The sequence below is a fragment of the Trachymyrmex septentrionalis genome, unplaced genomic scaffold, assembly GCF_001594115.1.
Source record: "Trachymyrmex septentrionalis isolate Tsep2-gDNA-1 unplaced genomic scaffold, Tsep1.0 scaffold44, whole genome shotgun sequence".
Classification (NCBI taxonomy): Eukaryota; Metazoa; Arthropoda; class Insecta; order Hymenoptera; family Formicidae; genus Trachymyrmex; species Trachymyrmex septentrionalis.
Genome location: NW_017305611.1, coordinates 1,956,132 through 1,975,634, shown reverse-complemented (window position 1 = coordinate 1,975,634; position 19,503 = coordinate 1,956,132). Strand labels below are relative to the sequence as shown.

At 35.7% G+C, this 19,503-nt stretch overlaps 1 protein-coding gene across 1 annotated transcript in view; it reads right to left on the bottom strand.

Annotated features, from left to right (window-relative positions):
• LOC108751335 (E3 ubiquitin-protein ligase MYLIP) overlaps positions 1-15,568 on the bottom strand; it is a 162,012-nt gene extending 146,444 nt beyond the window's left edge. Inside the window, exon 1 of the mRNA XM_018491443.1 lies at positions 15,463-15,568. Coding sequence (XP_018346945.1) covers positions 15,463-15,549 — 87 coding nt within the window. The 5' untranslated portion in view covers positions 15,550-15,568. The remainder of the gene's footprint in view (positions 1-15,462) is intronic.
• Positions 15,569-19,503: the final 3,935 nt, after the last annotated feature.

Here is a 19,503-nt window from a genome sequence, read left to right as displayed (position 1 = left end):
AAATATTTGTATTCCTTTCCCTGATTTTTTTTCAACATCGTGAAAGTTTTTAACCTTACGGCGATATTATCCAAACCATTACATTCGCGGCTCCCACAGGAAAAGTCATGCCTAATTCATCCGTAATTCATTACACAACCTTACCACCAATATCTCTATCCAAGGTGGATTAAAAGGAAAATGGGAAACGGTCAGGTTTCATCCCACTTTTAAAACCTGTGAATAAAGTCAGCTCCTAACGTCTGTTGTAAATTTCGAATTTCGAACCGGATATCGGAAAAAAGACTCGAGATGGTTCCGAGCTACGCGATATTTTTTTCGGGCGAAAACCTCCTCCGCTGGGAGGATGAATAAAGTGAGAGGGAAAGGACTGCTTCACGAAGATGACGGCGGAAACAAATCTCGCGGGACCACAACGGCCATAAAACAATCGATGAGGTAGTTCCGGAGTACGGATATGTCCGCTAAAAGTTTTAAAACCCACGGAGGAGGCGTTTAAAGGGCATCGGGCGCCTCAGTGATGAACAGCCCTGGTGCCAGATCGAACGACAACGACGACGACGAACGTGATCCTTCGTTTTTCCGTTACTCCCGTTTTCCATGGAGTCGATTACCTTTGAGACCTCGGTTGCGCGTAAACACGCCCTCGTCAAGTAGACGGCGTCTTAATTTCTTTACGACTGCAAAATTGCCACCACGGTCCAATTATACGGATGGCGGACTTTAACGATGTTATAGCAGCTGAGAATTGCTCTATGAATGCATGATGAATAGACGGAGGCATGGGAGACACGAGAGACGTGAAGCGAACGAAGCAAATTGCTATCCGATCGTTGAAGAGGAAAACATCGCGATATCACTTACTCTCAAGCGATCTCGTTTATAATCTTTATAAACAGTAACTTTATTTTAATCTTATTTCTGAGCCCATCCAAATTTCTACGTGGACCGTATCAAGTGCAATCTTATATTTATAAAACTCAAAAAGGACAGGAGTATAAAAATAAAGAGAGAGAGATAGAGAGTGAGAGGACGAGAGATCGAGAAAAAGAGAGACAAGAGATAGATCTAAAAAAATATTATTCTATCCAATTTCATGAGAATTTCGTGCAAATACATCCTCGTTCTCATTTAGAATTCAGCTGGCGAATTTCTAGCCACAGTTGCATTGGTATACGTATGCAAGGACGAGCACGCAGCTAACCCACGTAACGTAATTGCGTACGCGCAGAGTCGTGGAGGACGAGGTTAAAGAAAAATCGTCGCGAAGTTATATAGGACTTGTCCGGGACTTGGCGCAAAGTTCCCTTAATTAATCCTATTAATTAGATACACCGTTGTCGCAACATCTGACGACGCTTGAGACTCGACGAAAACTCGCGCGTTGCATGAACTTATCGTGTACACAGGTTATGAAAGATCGTTAGGAATAAAGACGAATTTACACACCATCCTTTTCATGATCGTCTTATATAGTCAATTGTCATAAATGAGAAGGAAATGGAAAAATTGTATGCACAATATTTCCGTGAAATAATTAATTAGCCTTCTCAAGTGACAAAGAAATTTTACTGCAGAAAAGAGCGAGTTTATTAGAAACATCTAAAAATTTAGTTATCTACGTAGTATAATTTATAGTAATTTTTTGGGATAACCATAAATTTATAATTCTTTTGATTATATGAATTATAGTAACCTGAACACTAAATGATCATAACGATCGTAATATGTATTCATTCAATTACATTACACGGTTATCTTACACATAAATTGTATTTGCGTATAGTAAATTATACTAGAAAATGTTGTAACAACAAACATAATTAAAAGTACGTAGACTCATCTATTACTACTAAGATTTGGAAATTGGTAGCAAAGTTAGATGGTTATTACGAAATCACATATGACAAATATATATTAGAAAGCTAATTAATTATTTCACGGAAATATTGTGCATACAATTTTTCCATTTCCTTTTCATTTATGACAATTGACTATAAGACGATCATGAAAAGGATGGTGTGTAATATGATATATATAATTATTAATTGTTTTCAACGAAATAATTTGGTAATTGTAACCAAACAATCCCTTTTATGTAATAAAAAAATGTATACGGTTATATCTTAAAAAAAAAAATAATTTTTTTTTATTATTACTTTTTATTTTTCCATTTCAATTCATTATTTACTGTTTTTGCATACCAATATTCTATCTTATTAACTGCAATTAATTATTAAAAAAATGCATCGCACCGTCGGGCGTCGGCGTTGATAAGATTTAAACCTACGATGATCCTTAAAACGGTAGCCTAATGCATTTACGCTGAGCTGATCGCACACTTATGATTGAGACATTGCCAATGTTACTTATACTTCCCACTGTAACCATTCTTAATTTCATGCTTCTACTGCTAGTTTATATTATTAATATTTGAGGAGATTTAAGATTACATGGAAACGAAATAATACGCTGGTATTTATTAACATAGTTAATGACAGTTAGGAAACGATAATGACAAAGCGATTGTTCTCAGTCTCAAGAGATCGTCCGACCGTGACACGGGCGTGTTTCGTCTCGCTGCGATCTGAGTGTTGCGTGTTTTATTTTTGAGCATGTGTGACCGGCTTTGACTATAATATAATTCTTATTCTTGTAGGTTTTTTTAAGGAAATATTAAATTATTATTTGTGTAATGTATAAATGTGGTAAAATATACTATTGCTGCACGGGAAAAAATATTTGGTTGAATTAACTGGAATTGTGATGGAAAATAAATGATCCAGAATTCTAGTCTTTAAGTTTACTAGATTTCTGGTTAAATTTAGATTGATAGAAGGTTAGATTCTGATTATTCAAACAGAATTCTGGTAGATTGGGAATTGGTTATTTCAATTAGTATTCTGGTAGATTTTGAAATTGGTTATTTCAATCAGAAATCTAGTAAACTTAATTAGAATTCTAGATTGTTCATTTTCCACCACAATTTCAGTAAATTCAACTAAATCTGTTTTTTTTTTTCGTGTATAGTATTGCTAAACATTTAGTGCAAATAATTACTTTTACAATTATATTCTTTTTAATTTTTATAATACGTATAGTAAATTTGACCAATTAAATTTGTAGTTAGAAGCGAACAGTCAAATGTGCTATTAATATAGTTACACACACACTATTTGAAAATGCCTGCTTTTCCATTTTTTTAAATATATTTTTTAATTATATATTGTTATCACATGTAAATAGTAAGCGAATGTTGAGAGAAAAAATGGTTATTTATTTATCATACGTATTTTCGTACTTTACTATATTAATATTTAAATTATCACAATTTATAGTACAAATTTTGTACAAATTAATAGAACTATACATATAAGGTTATTGTTACTAACATTATAGCAATAATAAAATATATAAAAATGATGCTCCTAACCATAATTATTTTACCATGCAATTATAGTCACAAATACGATGTACTTTTCTCTCAGTGTAGTAAAAAAATTGGTCTTGATTTTAAGTGATCTTGCTGAAGATGACTCAAATACGAATTAAAACGTTCAACTTTTTCTACGGTTATGTAATTATTAAATATATTTATTTCCAAAGAAATTTACGTATTACTTACGTACCGTCTCCTATTAGTCCAATTGTCATATTGAATTATTTATTTATTTCGGGAGATATTGTCATATCAAACAGAAACTTCGAAAGCGAGACGTGTAATAATGTGGCGTATCGCAAAGATCAATTTTGCATTTAGATTACGAGGTACAATTTATTACATCAGTTAGAGATTATTTTTTATGCTGCTTATAGGAAGTAGTAAAACGTGTAAATATAGTTTAAAAATGTACACGCAAGTTTGCTTCAAGAGGTATCAGGAGAAGGACTTGGTAAAAACTCATCGAGAAATATGCGTAAGTAACACTGACGGTTTATATGCTAGTAAAGCGATTAAAAACTGCGCGCGCGCTAACGGAAATTGCGCTCTACCTCCAAGGAGTTGCTTGCTATGTTAGCTTACATTGGATTACGTATCGAGCAAATTTCCTAGAAGACAGCGTAGTTCTTTTAATATTCACTTGGATCGCAAAGTTCCAAGACCGAGAAAAAATATATGACGTCTATCCTATTCAAAAAGTAATTACAGAATACTTTAAATGAACCTATTAAGTAAAATAGTTCGACAACTTCATTATCTCTCGCGGCTAATTAAGTGACAATTAATTTGCGAAATATAATTTGTCTTTCGACGATCTTTCTTTTTAGCCTTTAAATATTTTCTTTACAATATTTACATTTCCCGATTCTGAACATTAACGGTTTTTTATTGATAAATTTTGAAGTTTTAGCTCAAATAAAATCATTTTCACGAAGCCAGTAAAACTTCCATTTTATTCCATTTTATCTAGAAATTTAAAAAAGAAACTGTTTCCAAGAATATACGTGCAACAAACGGATACATCAAAATTTTATATAAGTATTCACGTTCTCAAGAATCATGCGAGTATATTTATCACAGCGAATGTTCCTTTCACTTTCAGAATCTAAAATTTCCGACTTTGATATTCGACCTTGATATTCGAACCCATAAATACAACGACGTTATCGATGAAATGAAGGTGTGAGAGATCCAGAGACAGTTTCTTTATTCCCAACTCAGCCGTCTCACAAGTAGAAAATCGCGTCGTGGAGAACACAGAAAGCTTGCCAGCGGAAGGATTTCCGCGGAACGCAATTAAGTGGCGTAATGAGATTCCTATGACACCGATAGCGGCGGCTTTTCAACGCGCGCACAAAAACGGCGGAGCACAACTGCGGCGATGGTTCCACGCGAGAAATTCGGAAACGGCTCAAGTTAAATGAGCATTCCCGTCTGGCGAAGGAAGAAGATCGGATGTCGCCCGTATGCCTAATTAAACTTCCAAACCCCCTTGGGCTTTCGGTAACGAGACATAGCGCGACTTCGTTAACGCTTCGGCTGCGTCGCGAGATAAGCGGGAGCACGCGAGCCGAATTAGTAAGCGAGAGATGTTGGCAGAAGATTTATAACGACTGGTAGCACATCCAGAAACTGAAATTAACCTGCTGCTCAGACAGGTGCTGCAGAAAAAATGATAGTGTCACGTGGAGTTACGGAACGGAAAAAATGGAAGAGAATTCCAATGTATGCACATACTAATAACGTATCACAAATTCCGCATCCTAAAATTTCACAATTTTTCTCTGATTTCCAATTTTATGGCAATCCTGCATCACTTTCGGTGTGAAAAAAGTCGACTCCGCATTTATCTACAAGTACACGTTTTCAGATTTACATTTTAAATGCACAGCAATGATACGTGAAATAATATTTTTTGCGCGTCGATTTGTAATTTTTTTGTATACAGTTAATACGGACGAGAAAGAGTAATTAATCTGTCCTACGGGACAAATATTCTCCGGCAATCTAGCTTCAGTTATAGCTCCATAATGCTCCATAGCTGCCGTCCCGCCAGCATTAGACTGGTACAATTAAAATTTACGCGATTTAATCCAAGTGTCGTCCCGGACGTTCTCTCTCTCTCTCTCTCTCTCTCTCTCTCTCTCTCTCTCTCTTTCGTATGCGCACACGTGTTCATAACAATCTCGCGGTTGCATGCACCGAGTTGAGTGCTTCGCACCGATGGCAGGTAGCCCCGTACGAAACGGAAACGGAGCACTTAGGGCAAATATTAATGCGACCATTTGCATTTTAAACGAACTCGGCTCGACGTCGCGCTACCGCGGAGATTTTCAACCGCGCCAAGAAACCTCGTCGGAGGAAAGAACATACACGGCGAGGGGAGAGAAAAAGAAGAACTTTATCCACCCTATTCTCCGCGTATTTGCATATTCACGTTATTTCACAAGATTAACTTTTATCTTTTGCCAGCAAGTCCGCCGGACGGCCGCGACAGGAGAGAGAGAGAGAGAGAGAGAATCGGCGGTGATCCTACTCGGAAGTTGTTGATCGTAAGACTTTTACTTTACGCCAGACGCGCCGTAGAAACTGATTGCAAAAGTACGATAAAGTTGCCGGGACGCGCGAATCTCTGTGCCACGAGAAAAAGGTAAATCGCGGACTTCGTGGTGATCTTCCGGCAACGAAGAGTTAATTGAATTTTAAATCCTTCTTTGAGGAAAAAATTATATTGCATGCCCTGTGTGTACTTTTAACAGAAGATATAACAAAAGGGATCTCGGTATACTTCGAAAGTCGAACGACAAATGTTCCACTCTGGCAATGCGAAGATACAACACTGATATCAAAGATGATGCATGAGAGATTTGCTAGGAACTTCTGTGTTTTCAACATTAAACCTGGTCGCGAATTAAGATTCCCGTCAAATTTACACGAAATTAGTAGAGAAATTCAGTTTTCTTCTATCTTATGTGTCTGAAGTTTAATTCGGCGAAACCCCTCAATTTTCCAAACTAATTGACTTCGCAAATATATATCTGCGATTTAAGCTCTCGCAAAAGGGAGGCCACCAAATTAAAATGTAAATTGCGTTACAATACAACGCTCTGTATATTCAAATGTGCCACGTATTAATTCTGCTCTCAGACTCCGATAATTCCTCGGACGATCGCTCAGGAGTAAAAATAATACGTAAACGTGACGACAGTCCCTGGAGTGCTTCAAGATAAATGTAACTAAGAAAATATTACGTTGTAAAACAGTACTTAGACACGTTTCATTATTTACACATGTTCATAATACCGTCGTCCCGAGTTTACGCCATTCGGAAAGATCCATAAAGTGCGGAAGAATCGTATCTGAAATGAAGGCGGCATTATACTCAGTGTGTGCGGCAGTGCACCCGCAAATACGCGAACATTACGAAAAGTTTAAGATTGTGACTCAGAAAGAAAATATAGACGACGGTAAAGCTAGTAGGATTCGGCGGAGCACGTTCACTGCATTTATCCCATTTATTGGCCCCGCGTACTCGGTGGTAAACGTAATCATATAATTTCGAGTTCGCCATTTCGTTTCGCCAAGTTTTATTCCGCTGGTAACGGTCCTTTACGGCGTTTCGCAAACTTCACGAAATTCGTCAAGAGTTTTAACGATCCAGCGGTATTTCTTTAATCACTCCATTTTTACGAGCCAGTTTGGTAATGCCAAACTCTCTCTTGCACTCGCGCAACGGTATCGATTTAATTGCACAATCGAATGCATTTCTAAAAACAGCCGCCCCCCCCCCCCGATTTATCGTACAATCGAAAAGAAACGGAAAAAATACAACGGCAGATGTTTCCTACTCGCGATGAAAATCGGAATCGGCCAATCGCACGAACCGAATAGCGTCGTAAAATTTCATGTGCCACGGCGAGATGATTCTTTTACGCATATGAAGGAGTCTTCGATCGAATATCGTACACTTTCCGCGGCTTCCCAAAGTGGCTTCGAATGAAGCTGAGAAAAGTACTTAAATTCTTCACTGCGTGATTTGAGAATTTCAAGTCTCTTTCAGAAGAAAAAATTACCGATGAAGAATTTGTAGACAAATTCCTTTGGTTTGCTTCTCTGATGCAAAGTGAAAGAAAGCGTAGTAGATTTAAGATACGTTATATAATACTGTGGCATCCAGGTTTAATATCTCTCTGGAGCTCAGGTTATTTTTCAGACAAGACAAAGAAACAAAACACTTGGGAAAGTCCATAAGAAAACGAGTGAAATTCGGATCCGACTCGCTCAAGCTATTATCTGCTAGACCATCTAGAGAGAGAGTCCTTTAAGTCAAGGAGCTTTATAGGAAACTAACATTGATAATAAACAGTGCTGAGTTGCCTCCAAGCGTCCTGTCCAAGATCGCAAAAATAAAGATCGTATTTACAATTTAAAATGTTTATTATCTGAGAATATATACAAAAACTCACTTTTTATTTATTCCCCATATGGAAATTTATTTCAGAAATACTTTTTTGTATAGCTGCGAAATGTGAAACGAGTTTGATGACATTACTACTGTGATTGTAAACTCATTTTTATATATAATATTAAAGATTGTAGGAATAAATACAAGCTAAAAAAAAACTACGAGATAATTTTGCTAGGTAAAAAAAAGTAAAAAAGAAACATGAAACATGTTTGTACAAATAATTTATCAAATAAGGATTTAAGTGCCAAATCATACAAACAGTATCGACTGTCTTTCGAAGATATTTTAAAGGATTCCACATTTCTAGGGAGGGAGATCTAATATCACAAAGTAACATTCTTTTCTCAATCTTTACGAATAACAAGAAGATAAAAAGCAAAAGCGGCCTTTAATATTTTAGCTACGAATGCCTGGATTTCAAATATGAATGTACGCAAACGTGCACGTGTATCTTCGCCGTCGGATATTCAAATCGCACGATATTGAATGCAGATTCGGCAGAAGATCATATTATTATGATTCGATAAGGTACACCTGTGCAATATAGCTGATAAAATCAATTGTACAAATTAGTGCTTCCTCTATTATTATTTGTTTTATCATAAGAAAGACACATACTCGTACTAATATAAGCGCACGTATAATCATTCGATACGTACCTGACTTATTTAATTTAAAAATAATTTAAATATAATTTTTTGATATCAATAATTTTAACATTAACATGTTAATCTACGATACCCGATAAAACGTATATCGCACACACATACAGCTGATTAAAATGTATAACTGATTAAAACAATTCTTCATAAAATCGAACACGAACGATTTATTATCTCTGTAAAACGTATTAATTTTCATACGATGCGCTCTAACTATCAATGCGACAAAAATTAAATTATCGAATCGGTAACAATCGATATAGTTATATATACAATCGTAAATTCAATTTTTTATCAATTTTCATTACACTGTTATTCTACTTGTAATTGAACCGAAATTCTGTCTGATTGAAAGAGGAATTAGTCCAAATTAATCGGAGTGTCTGTTATGAAATATTATATGATCCGATCCGATGAAAGTGGGACTCTTCATGCCCGCTGCCAGTTGGGATTATGATAAATCGAACGTAAGGGAAAGACGTCGCTTTGTCACATACAAAGAGAGTATACGCGATCTTGTGAGACGAGACAGGCAGGAGAGTTTAGACGTCCGCCCGCTCCTTTTACCTTTTACTTTCATCTCGCACGCCGCGAACAGAGCGGGAAATAGGCTCCTAGTAAACGTAAATTAGATCTCGAAAACGTCTGCCGTACATGCGCGTCGATCGGATTGACTACGCGGGGCACAAAGACGACAGAAAATTGAATTCCCGGATTGAATTCCGGCCAATTTCGACCTAATTTCCATAGCGGCGCGACACGCCGCCGTCTATAAGCTGATGCGAAAATTTCAAGCGTCATCTCGTGATCCCGACGGTTTCTTTTCGAGTAGATACATGCTTCACATGCTCGGCGCGATACGGGTATTTTTGCAATGAAAGCGATATAACGAAAGCAGAGTATTGTCAAATGGTCGATATCGCGATAAAAAAGCTCCACTCGGTAAGCTTCGTATAAAAGCATTCAGATATATAATATAGGAATATATGAATATACTGGATATGTTCGAAAAAACTATTCAACATTTATATGGCGAATCCTCAATAACAATCAAATTACTATCAATAATAAAAGAATATCTCATAAAATATTTCGTACTGTACAAGCACGTAACTCATTAAGACCCATACATAGAGCAACAAGATTAAAAACATAGAGCAACAAAAAAAAAACAATTGAAAATAGCATCAAAGCCAAGAATAAAAAAATATTTCTGACATAAAAAGCACATTATACAAAAAACAAATTGCTATAAATAAATTAATAAATATCGATTGTAGAAGAAAATTACGCTACTCTCGAGTCTGCGATAAAAAAAATTACAAAAAAGAACATGTATAACTTTGTTCTTTTTTATTATAATTTTTCAGCTAATCTTACTAGTTTAATTATAAATTAAAAGTTTCAATAACCCAATAATGATTTTTTTTGCATAAACGGAGACCGATTTTGAAGAAGTTAAACGTATTTCTTTCGTAATTCTTCTCGATTGGCGTTATAACTTTTTCCCTAATTAATATTTAATAATTTATTTATAACAATTACTTGCAAGATTGATCTTTGTAAATTGCTTTTAATATCAAAAATATTTTTTCATACTCCAGTCCTATTTTTTTAATTACTTTTCTTTTGTTAACCTTACTAATCTAACTATAATATGATGAGCTCGATTACATAACAAATGTTCTATAACATTCATTATGTACAACAAAAAATAAACAAACTAGATTTTTCTTTTATTATATAATATTTTGCGAGTAACGTAATATAATCGGAGTCACAATTTGTTGATCGCGCAGGAAATGCAAATCTACAAGAATCTCGCAGGTGGGGAACCTAATAATGCGATGGTCAATAAAACCGCGACCCAGTTAGACTACCTGACCCACTTGGATGCATCGTAATCATCGTTGATGCACGATACGGATACTGACATTAGAGGTAAATACATCACGCTGCCGGAAGTCTCCTATTGCCTTCTTATTTGCCTAGGATACACCGGTCGAGTTAGTTCGTAGCCTTCAACAAAGATCGCAAACGTCGGAGTTTTAGCGCGCGACGCAATTTTGTTTGATTGGTACGCGTAATTAAAGTTCCATGCCATTTGTGTAATGTGTAATTACTCGTATCATCCGGATAAACGGGCTCCTTTAGCGTTTGTTAAAATCACATATGTCGGTTCTCCGGTGGCGAACCGCAGATTAACAATTCGGGCAGTGCTTTGAATTATCCGGTATGCCGAATCTACTGCGAGCAAACACAGTTATCGCAATTAATCGCAATCGCCGATAAATCGTATCGCGCATCATGGTTGCGTATCCGCAGTCGCGGGTACCAGGAATATTTTTTCGAACAGAGAAGAACGAGCGAACGTGTGTAACATGCACGGAGAAGTCTGGAGATTTATTTTCGGTTCATCCCGACCTTGAATGCTATTTTCACACGCGCGATAACCGGTTCCTTCTCTATATACACGAGAGAGTAGAGCGGTTGTCGAGTCACGATTATGCCGTTAAAAAGCAAATTAGCAATAAACCATTTGTAACTAATTTAAAATAAGCTAATTCAGAGAATAATATCGCGTCACAAAAAGTAGATTATATAATATTCAAGCGTACATACCAATACAAAACGACATTAATATTTTTAATAGTCAGTAAGTCATAAATAAACATGAATAAAGATAAGATCAAACAATAGCTCTATAAATGTTGCATATTAATAAATGTATTAATGCATAATATATAATTATATTAATATATAATTTTTAGACTCGTCTTTAGATATTAAATATCAGCAAATTATTAAAATAAAATAATTTCCAATTCCCTAATGGCCGTGTAATTTTCTTCGCCGATAACAATTCATAGACCTTGAAAGATATCGAGTTATTTCGATAATATACTAGCTCTTATGTGTTGTCTCTCTTGTATTTTTAAATAGAACCGACGAAAAGAAATGAGAATCGATTGTCGGAGAAAAATCCTAGAGATGGTCGTGGGATGACATCGGGTCGAAGATAAATTGAATACGATCATTCCGATACCCTCCGTTACCATCTCTCTCCCTTCTCGCCGCCGCAATCTCGGCGCAACTTATAAGAATGATAATGCAGCGAGTCGACCGGAGCATAAGGAGTGTGTAATAGAAACCAAATGAGCCAGGCGAGATGTATTCCGTGAAGGGAAAGATATTTCTATAAGGGCTTTGAAGAGAAAGAAATATGATGTCTCCTCCGTATTCCGTTTAAAAAGTAAAATTTAAAAAACCTATATAACCTATATAAATCTAACGCAAAACACAAACACAAACATTTTTTCTTAAGATATTTTGTGTTTAAGATAAGCATGTTTCGGCCCGCAGATACATAAAAAACTGATACACAAAAAAATAATCTTGTAGTTACAGCGAAAATGATCTAAGTACGAAAAATAGCTGGAATAGATAAATTTCTAAGCTGTATAAAGCTAGCAGGACTAAATCAGCAGAATCAAATCGAACCTATCGGAATTTTTAGTACTCATTTTGTACTAAATTGTACCATTAATGATAATTTTGTACCGTGTGCCATTTCGAAAAAAATCGTGGCGCTGCTGGCTTAATATTAAGCTGGCAAAGTCAATTCGAAATAAAAGAAAAAAAGGGAAATAATATCTAAAATTAATACGATTGAATTTGTACTATTTTGTACTGCCAAAAACAATTCTATATTATGTATAAAAAAAAAACAGTGACGTTGATAATTTAATATTTAAGCTGGTAGGATAAAAAATATCATAAAAAAAACAACACAAGGGCAAAAATTAACACAACTGAATTTGTACATACATTGAAAATTCCAAAATTTCAAAATGGAACTCAAATCTTTTAACTATTCAGTCCATTCAAGTTCCATTTCGAAATTTTCAGGATTACTTCATAATTGAAATGATAATATGATGATATTTTTACAAAATTTTTGAATTGGTGAGTTAATGATGAAAAAGATTGATAAAAATTATGAACAAAAATGAAGAATGACTTATTTGTATGAAAATGATAAATTAAAAATAATCTATTCATAGAACAATTTAAAATCTTTAAAATCGGACTTTTAATCTCGGAAAACTGTATTCTTTTTGTATGACTAATAATTTCGATGATATAATTATTTAAATGTTTGCATGAGCGACGTTTTTTATAAATTTATGCAACTTACAAAGTACTGCGATATTAGATATGTATCGCATTTAATCATATAGATGGCAGAGATAGAATTTAGATTTGTGTTATAAATTCAATGCGTATGATACATAATTTTCTATCAGATACAAAAAACAGCTATAATTCTAGCTGGAGCAGCAAAATATTTTTTTGTGTGTTGGAACCCCAATAGAATCCCAACTTTTGATTATTTAGAGTATCTATTTCAAAGTTCGAACGTGATCTTTCGTTAGTTTTTTAAAATCATTTGTGTGATACGTTATGTTTCTTCATTAGTGTAGGGTTGCAAAAATGTAGTTTTCAAAGACCCTTTTCGAGCCTCCTTTCCAAAATACAAAGAACAATCTAACGACACTACCGTAACAAATCGAGATTTCAGATGACTCCGACTGTGTGTCTTCACGACATCTGTTGCGCACATGAGACCTAGGCCAAGGTATCTTCGAAACTCTCGTAATACGAAACGTGCATTAACCTACTAAAAGACACGAGACACCCCTCAATGCAAACTATGTCTCGAGGTCGTCTTTGTAATCAATCAAACGCTCACAAAAATGTCAACTGAATATCTGCTGTATACCTGCTAGATATAGATTAGTTACGCAGAAACAAGGATTATGGAAAACCAGATACTCAATTGAATGATATATTTACTTCTAACGTATAAAAAATATAATGGGCATATGTTACTTAATACACGAATCAATATCGGCGCACTGAAAGCACGCTCTGCGAGATAAGGTTACATTTATTTTCGCCGTCTATCGTTAGGATTTAGAGGACTTTTTAAACAAATTTATCGCTTATCGTTTAGTACGAATCTCCGTAAACGTAGGATGAATATATTTGTAATCGATCTTTAAACATATTTTCTGCATATTTTTTTCCGATAAGAACGATACAAAGCAACATTCAATACATTCCGCACAATACTATCCGCACAGGTCCATATCGGATAAACTGGACAATATCTGTAATCTTTATGAAACCACTTTGAGTCCAGCCTGACAAAACCGACGGCATCTTCGAAAGATAAGAAGCAATTAGGAAATGTAATCACGCAAAGCTTTCTAAATTAACGTAAAACCGGTCGAATACGTAATGTTACTTCGAAGTTGCATCCGTGTATAAGGCGACAAAAAAAAGGCATTAGATCGTGAGAAGAGCGAGAGAAGTTTCTTAGCATCAAAACCGAGAAAACGCCCGCGGCGTCTATATAAAGTAAACTTTGTCGGTACGCGAAACTTTCTTCTGTAGATCGGCGATCGAGATCGCTGTCTACGCGCCTCACTGCTGCGCGAATTCGTAGAAATCATTGAAAGGACTTGATACTCGCGAGCGACGATCTACAAATCTACATCTACCTGTCGATTCGCGAAGCGTCCAACTTTTAATCCGATTTTCGACGAGTCGACAGTCTCCGTCGTTGAGACGGAGTATTGTCGTTCCCGTCTTTTTGCATCGCAAAAGACTGTACGCTCCCGCGACTTTCTGTACGAAATCGCAAGTCTTGCTACGCTTCGAGGCGTCGCTGTTGCGCAACACGAGGACGCACTCTCTTCGAGCCGCAAAACGCGTACAATTGTCCTGACCCGAATCGCATCTGGAATACTCCAGGCAGGAGTTTGCATGATGAATCATTCAGGCGTCGACAAGAACAGGGAGCGATTCGACTTCACACACTGCTCTCTCTCTCTCTCTCTCTCTTCAGTAGATTTTGATTAATCGTAATTTGGTGTTACGTGGACAATACCACCTCTCCTTCTTCCCAAAAAAGAAAAGGTCAAACTTACCAAGCAATATAACAATGTGCCAACAAATATAAATGTTCTGTTACATTCTCTGAGATGTTTGACTCCCGAAATATATTAGACGTTATCTCGTAGAAAATAAAAAATTGTATTTAATAGAATGTATCTTGTTATTCTATCAAAGTACATCATTGTCCTTTACAATTAAATTCTGTATCATACACGTATTTTAAACAAAATTAAATTATTATATACTTTATTGGAATAAATCATTAATGGAGGACACATCATTCATACTGTACTATTTATTAATGTTCTGACGTTGAAAGAGACAGAATGATTAATTTCAATCGAAAAAGCAAATATATGAAGTCAAATATTTTCTCGTAAATACAGTTAGGCTAATCACATACATTTCTATATCGTATAACTATGAAGCAAATCTATGAAACCGAATATTTCTCGTAAATTCAATTAGGCTAAACTAAATTGATTAATTTATTAATACGATTTTTGAAATCAAATTCAAGATACGTGATGATCAACTTCAATCGAAAAAGTAAACGCGTGAAGTCAAATATCTCCTCGTGAATATAATCTCGAGGCAAATTTGGAGTCTATTAATACGAAACGTACTTGGATTGTTGATGTATAACTTGCATGGCAAGATAAGCGTTTTGCGGGGGTATTTGATTTACCTAGCATGAATATTGCACGGCGTAAACACGGGGACGCGCGGTCAGAAATAGACGAAAATTACTTGCAATTATTTGGTGTTTATCATCAAATTCTACTTATGTACAGTTGGAAACGGAATGCTGAACGTTTTCAGTTATTTTACACACACACACACACACACCCACACACATACACACCCACACACACATGTACTAGCAATCTGTTCGTTGTTAACGAGAACAAAAGCGTATGACTTACCTTCTCGAGACACTCCTGGCCGATGGCCTTCGGGTCGACCTGTACCTCGAGGATAACGGAGTTGGCCTGACTGACGAGGCACCACATCTTCACGATGAGATCGCTCCTCCCTCGGCGACCTTCGAATCTGCGTCGAATTAATTCCTCGCCGTAGCCCCCGGCGACTCTCCTCTTCGCAAGAACCAATATGCACTCTTATCGCGGCCGACAAGTTTACAACGGAACCGACAAAGGCAATAACGAAGGTGATAACGACAATAACAACGGTCTCTCGTTCTCCGGATACGCGGCTGGTCGGCGACCGGTCGTCCCCGGTGGTACGTTCTTTGTCATAACAAAACTTCAAAAGCTACGTACGTGCACAGCTGTCACTGCGACGAACTCGCGCGCTACGACTACGTACGACGTCAACAACGTGCTCGTTCTTGTATCGGAGACCGAACGCGGCTCGTCGGCTTCCATTTCTCGGCACGGAATGGCACACGCACTAACCGCTCGTCGCCGCCGCGGGTCAGTTCGCGAAATCGAATCGCTCTCCGGCCGCTCGATCGAGTGGCGCTAGCGCCGCGGCTGACACTACCGTCGGGACTGGCACACGAACACGGATACAAACAAGCGGAGAATGGAGGAGTCGGAGTGGAGCACGTACCGACGCGACGTATCGTCGAGTACGCGGAGCGTCGAGCAAGAGGTGGGAGTGAGAGGGGGAGAGGGGCGACGCCACGACGGGAGTTAAGTACAGCTGATCATCCCTACTATGACGCGCGGCGCGGCGCGCATGAGCGCCCCACCAGTGGCGCACGCAACCGCGTCGCGGTTGTACATTGATGCATCACGCGTAAACAAAACGTACGGCGAACTTTGGAATCGTTGTTTTATGTCTGAAGCCTGCAAAATAATCTCATTTATAATTTAAATCAGGTTCCAAAGTGGAATTCTATTTGTAATTTTGTACTTTGTACACGTACGTACATTTTGATTCTTTAAACGCTTCTCTCGCATCGCCGATGCATTGTCTGAAATAAAAAAACGTTATTCCTTCTGAATTTAAGCAGATTTATAAAACGAACTATTTATAAAACAAAATTTCTAACTAACTGATATAATATGTTGTCGAATTTATGTATGTTAAATAAGAAAATTTATGTTATCTATGTTAAAATATGATAATAAAATAATATACTTATGTCGATTATCAATTAAATTAATCGAATTTTGGTCAAAGTCACTTTAACAATTGACGATAAAATAACAAATAAGAAACAGATAAGATATTATAACGTGCAAATACCCGGTAAAAAAATTGTCATGCATGCATATGTATAAATATGTATAAACATACATAAACGGATATATTTTATTAATATTATATAGATATTCATAAATATTCATAAATTATACAAATATTACATAAATATTTATAAACATGTATAATTATATATGAAATATGTCCATACATTCTTTTTTCTTTCGTAAAATTACTTTTTAATGTAATAGATATAAGAATAGTAATGTGAAAATACAAAAAATAATTAAAGGAATAATTTTCGCATTGTTTATACATATTTATACTTATTCATGCATGACAAATTTTTTACCGGGTATAAATAAAATTTAATTCAGAAATTCACTCACCGACGTTATGGTCGAGCTAAGTTGGCTCTCCGCTGCACCTGAAATAATAATATATTCTAATTAATTTAATCAATTATAAATTTCATTGCACATTCATTTGTCGATTATTTCATTATTTCAAGAAGTGCAATGTTCAGCAAATATTTTATACGTGACGCGTAAAGTATATATTTTTTAAAATACTTCAATGAATCTTTCGTAAATAACCGCAATCGTGCAGACGCGTCGTTGTAATTATGTATATATTAATTTAAACATGAGTTAATCTGAATAATTAATATAATTAATTCGGGGCTTTCTAACGAACAATTATAGTTAACTCATGAGATGAATAATTAACTTAACAGCTCACCAGCTAAGGTAAAGTAGGTTCATCTTCTCGCAAGTTTCTTCTCAGAAAACGCCCACGTGAATCCCCTCCAGGAAACGATGAACAGAAACGAACCGTTTACTACACAATTTCGAAACTTGATTCGCGCACTTCACCGTTGAACAAACGCATATTCGTGCCGCTATGTTGAAACATCGATATGAATTGCGCTTTGTTCCGCGAGGAACATGATTTATGATTTCTGTAGCAGATTATTTCATTAGACGCACATTTACGGCGATCTATTTCTTCGACACGCGTCGATCACGCTCCGATTGTCCGAAAAGAACGACTCGGTATTGCGCGCTCAAAACAGGAATCGACGCTCTCCTTCTCGCACTCGTTTCAATGTTTATATCAAGGGAAGGTCTCGATTATATACGACGAACTCGCGGCAGTTACACACTCGTCGGTTCAATCAGCATTTCCGACACAAATTCGCACCCATAACGCGTTTTTAACCGACAAATTCGCGATTGATCACGGAGCAACTGCTTTCTCCGTCCGAACCGAAAAATCTACCGAACTGTCATGGCGGCCGAACAGTCGCGCAAAATTGAGAAAATTTGAAATGTGAACAATTTGAATTGGTAGTAGTCGGATGTTTTTTTCTTGCACTTCTCGATATACAGCAAGCTAGTATATCGATTCATTCAATGTTCTTTATAAGGATCTGAATAGACGTGTGAAAATTTACGTATAAAAGACGCGAAGAAGGAAAAATAAAAAAATATTCATATTCCAAATTGGCGCGAAGGACGTTACCAGTTACATTTAGAAGTCTGTTCTAAAATAGTCGTGCGTCGACGCACGTAAACTGATCAGCCAATCAAATTCTCTGTACGTAGACCGATATTTATCAGTTAGTTCTTATTTTAAGATTTTAAATAGATAAATAGATAAAATAATGTTTTAAAATGCTAATACTGGCCCGAAGCTGATATTCGATTCTTACTTTTAAAATGGTCTTAAGTATACAGTTTTAAAATGTCATAAGTCAATCATAGAAGCCTTTATTGTATTATATAGTATCTTAGACGTTATTTAAGACGATCTTAAAATAAGAACGGACTAATGCTTTTCTTATTTTCAGATCGTCTAAAATTGGCTTATGACATCTTAAAAACTACAATTAAGATCTTAAGTATAAGAATTGATTATAAATACCGAATGTAAACCGGTATATATAATCAGTTTTTAGATATAAAATTGTTTTATTTTCAATGACGCGGCTATAAACGCTCTTAATTGTAGCCAGTAATTTATCTAAGAAACTTTATTTAATTGAACTGATATTTCTGGCTATTTTTGTAAAAAAAAAGTTATAAAAAAATATCGTAGAGAGGAGAAACCAACTAAATACATTATGTTTTTGCTACATTTTTTACATAGAAATATTTCTTTTTATAAAGTCTTGAAAGTATTTTTTTCATGAAAGAATGTCTGGATTTGGATTTTAGTAAGAAAATTATATATAATGTATAATTTAAGACAAGAAAATTATATAATTACAAGTCTCATTATAATTTCACATTAATTGTAAGATTAATTCGATAATACAAATATATATAACGATAATCTCGTGCAATTGCTGTTGCAACCAAGAGAGGAATTAGCTTGAACTTGTAATTGTAAATTATAAAGCAGCGTGCACATAAATGCTGAAGGAAGATCGACGCATCGTCAAATTTTCATACGTCATTAATAATGGATAAAACCGATAACGTGGTTATTGATCGAGGTTTAACGAACCTCTCAATATTTTATAGCAACAGTTCTTTGAATCCACTAATCGGATCTACAAATTCGGCGGCACTTATCGGGGAAAAAAAGATTATATAACATACGAAACATCCGAAAACGAAACGCTTATATAGTCAAATAAGAGTATATCTTCGTTACAATACACATTGTAAATTTAGTAGATACCTTTTTTAAATTTTATTTTTTGAAAACGTAAGGGTTCTTCTGTCATTAATATTTTATATATATATATTAGGTGTACAAAAAAGTTCTGAGCTTTAGATTTGATACAA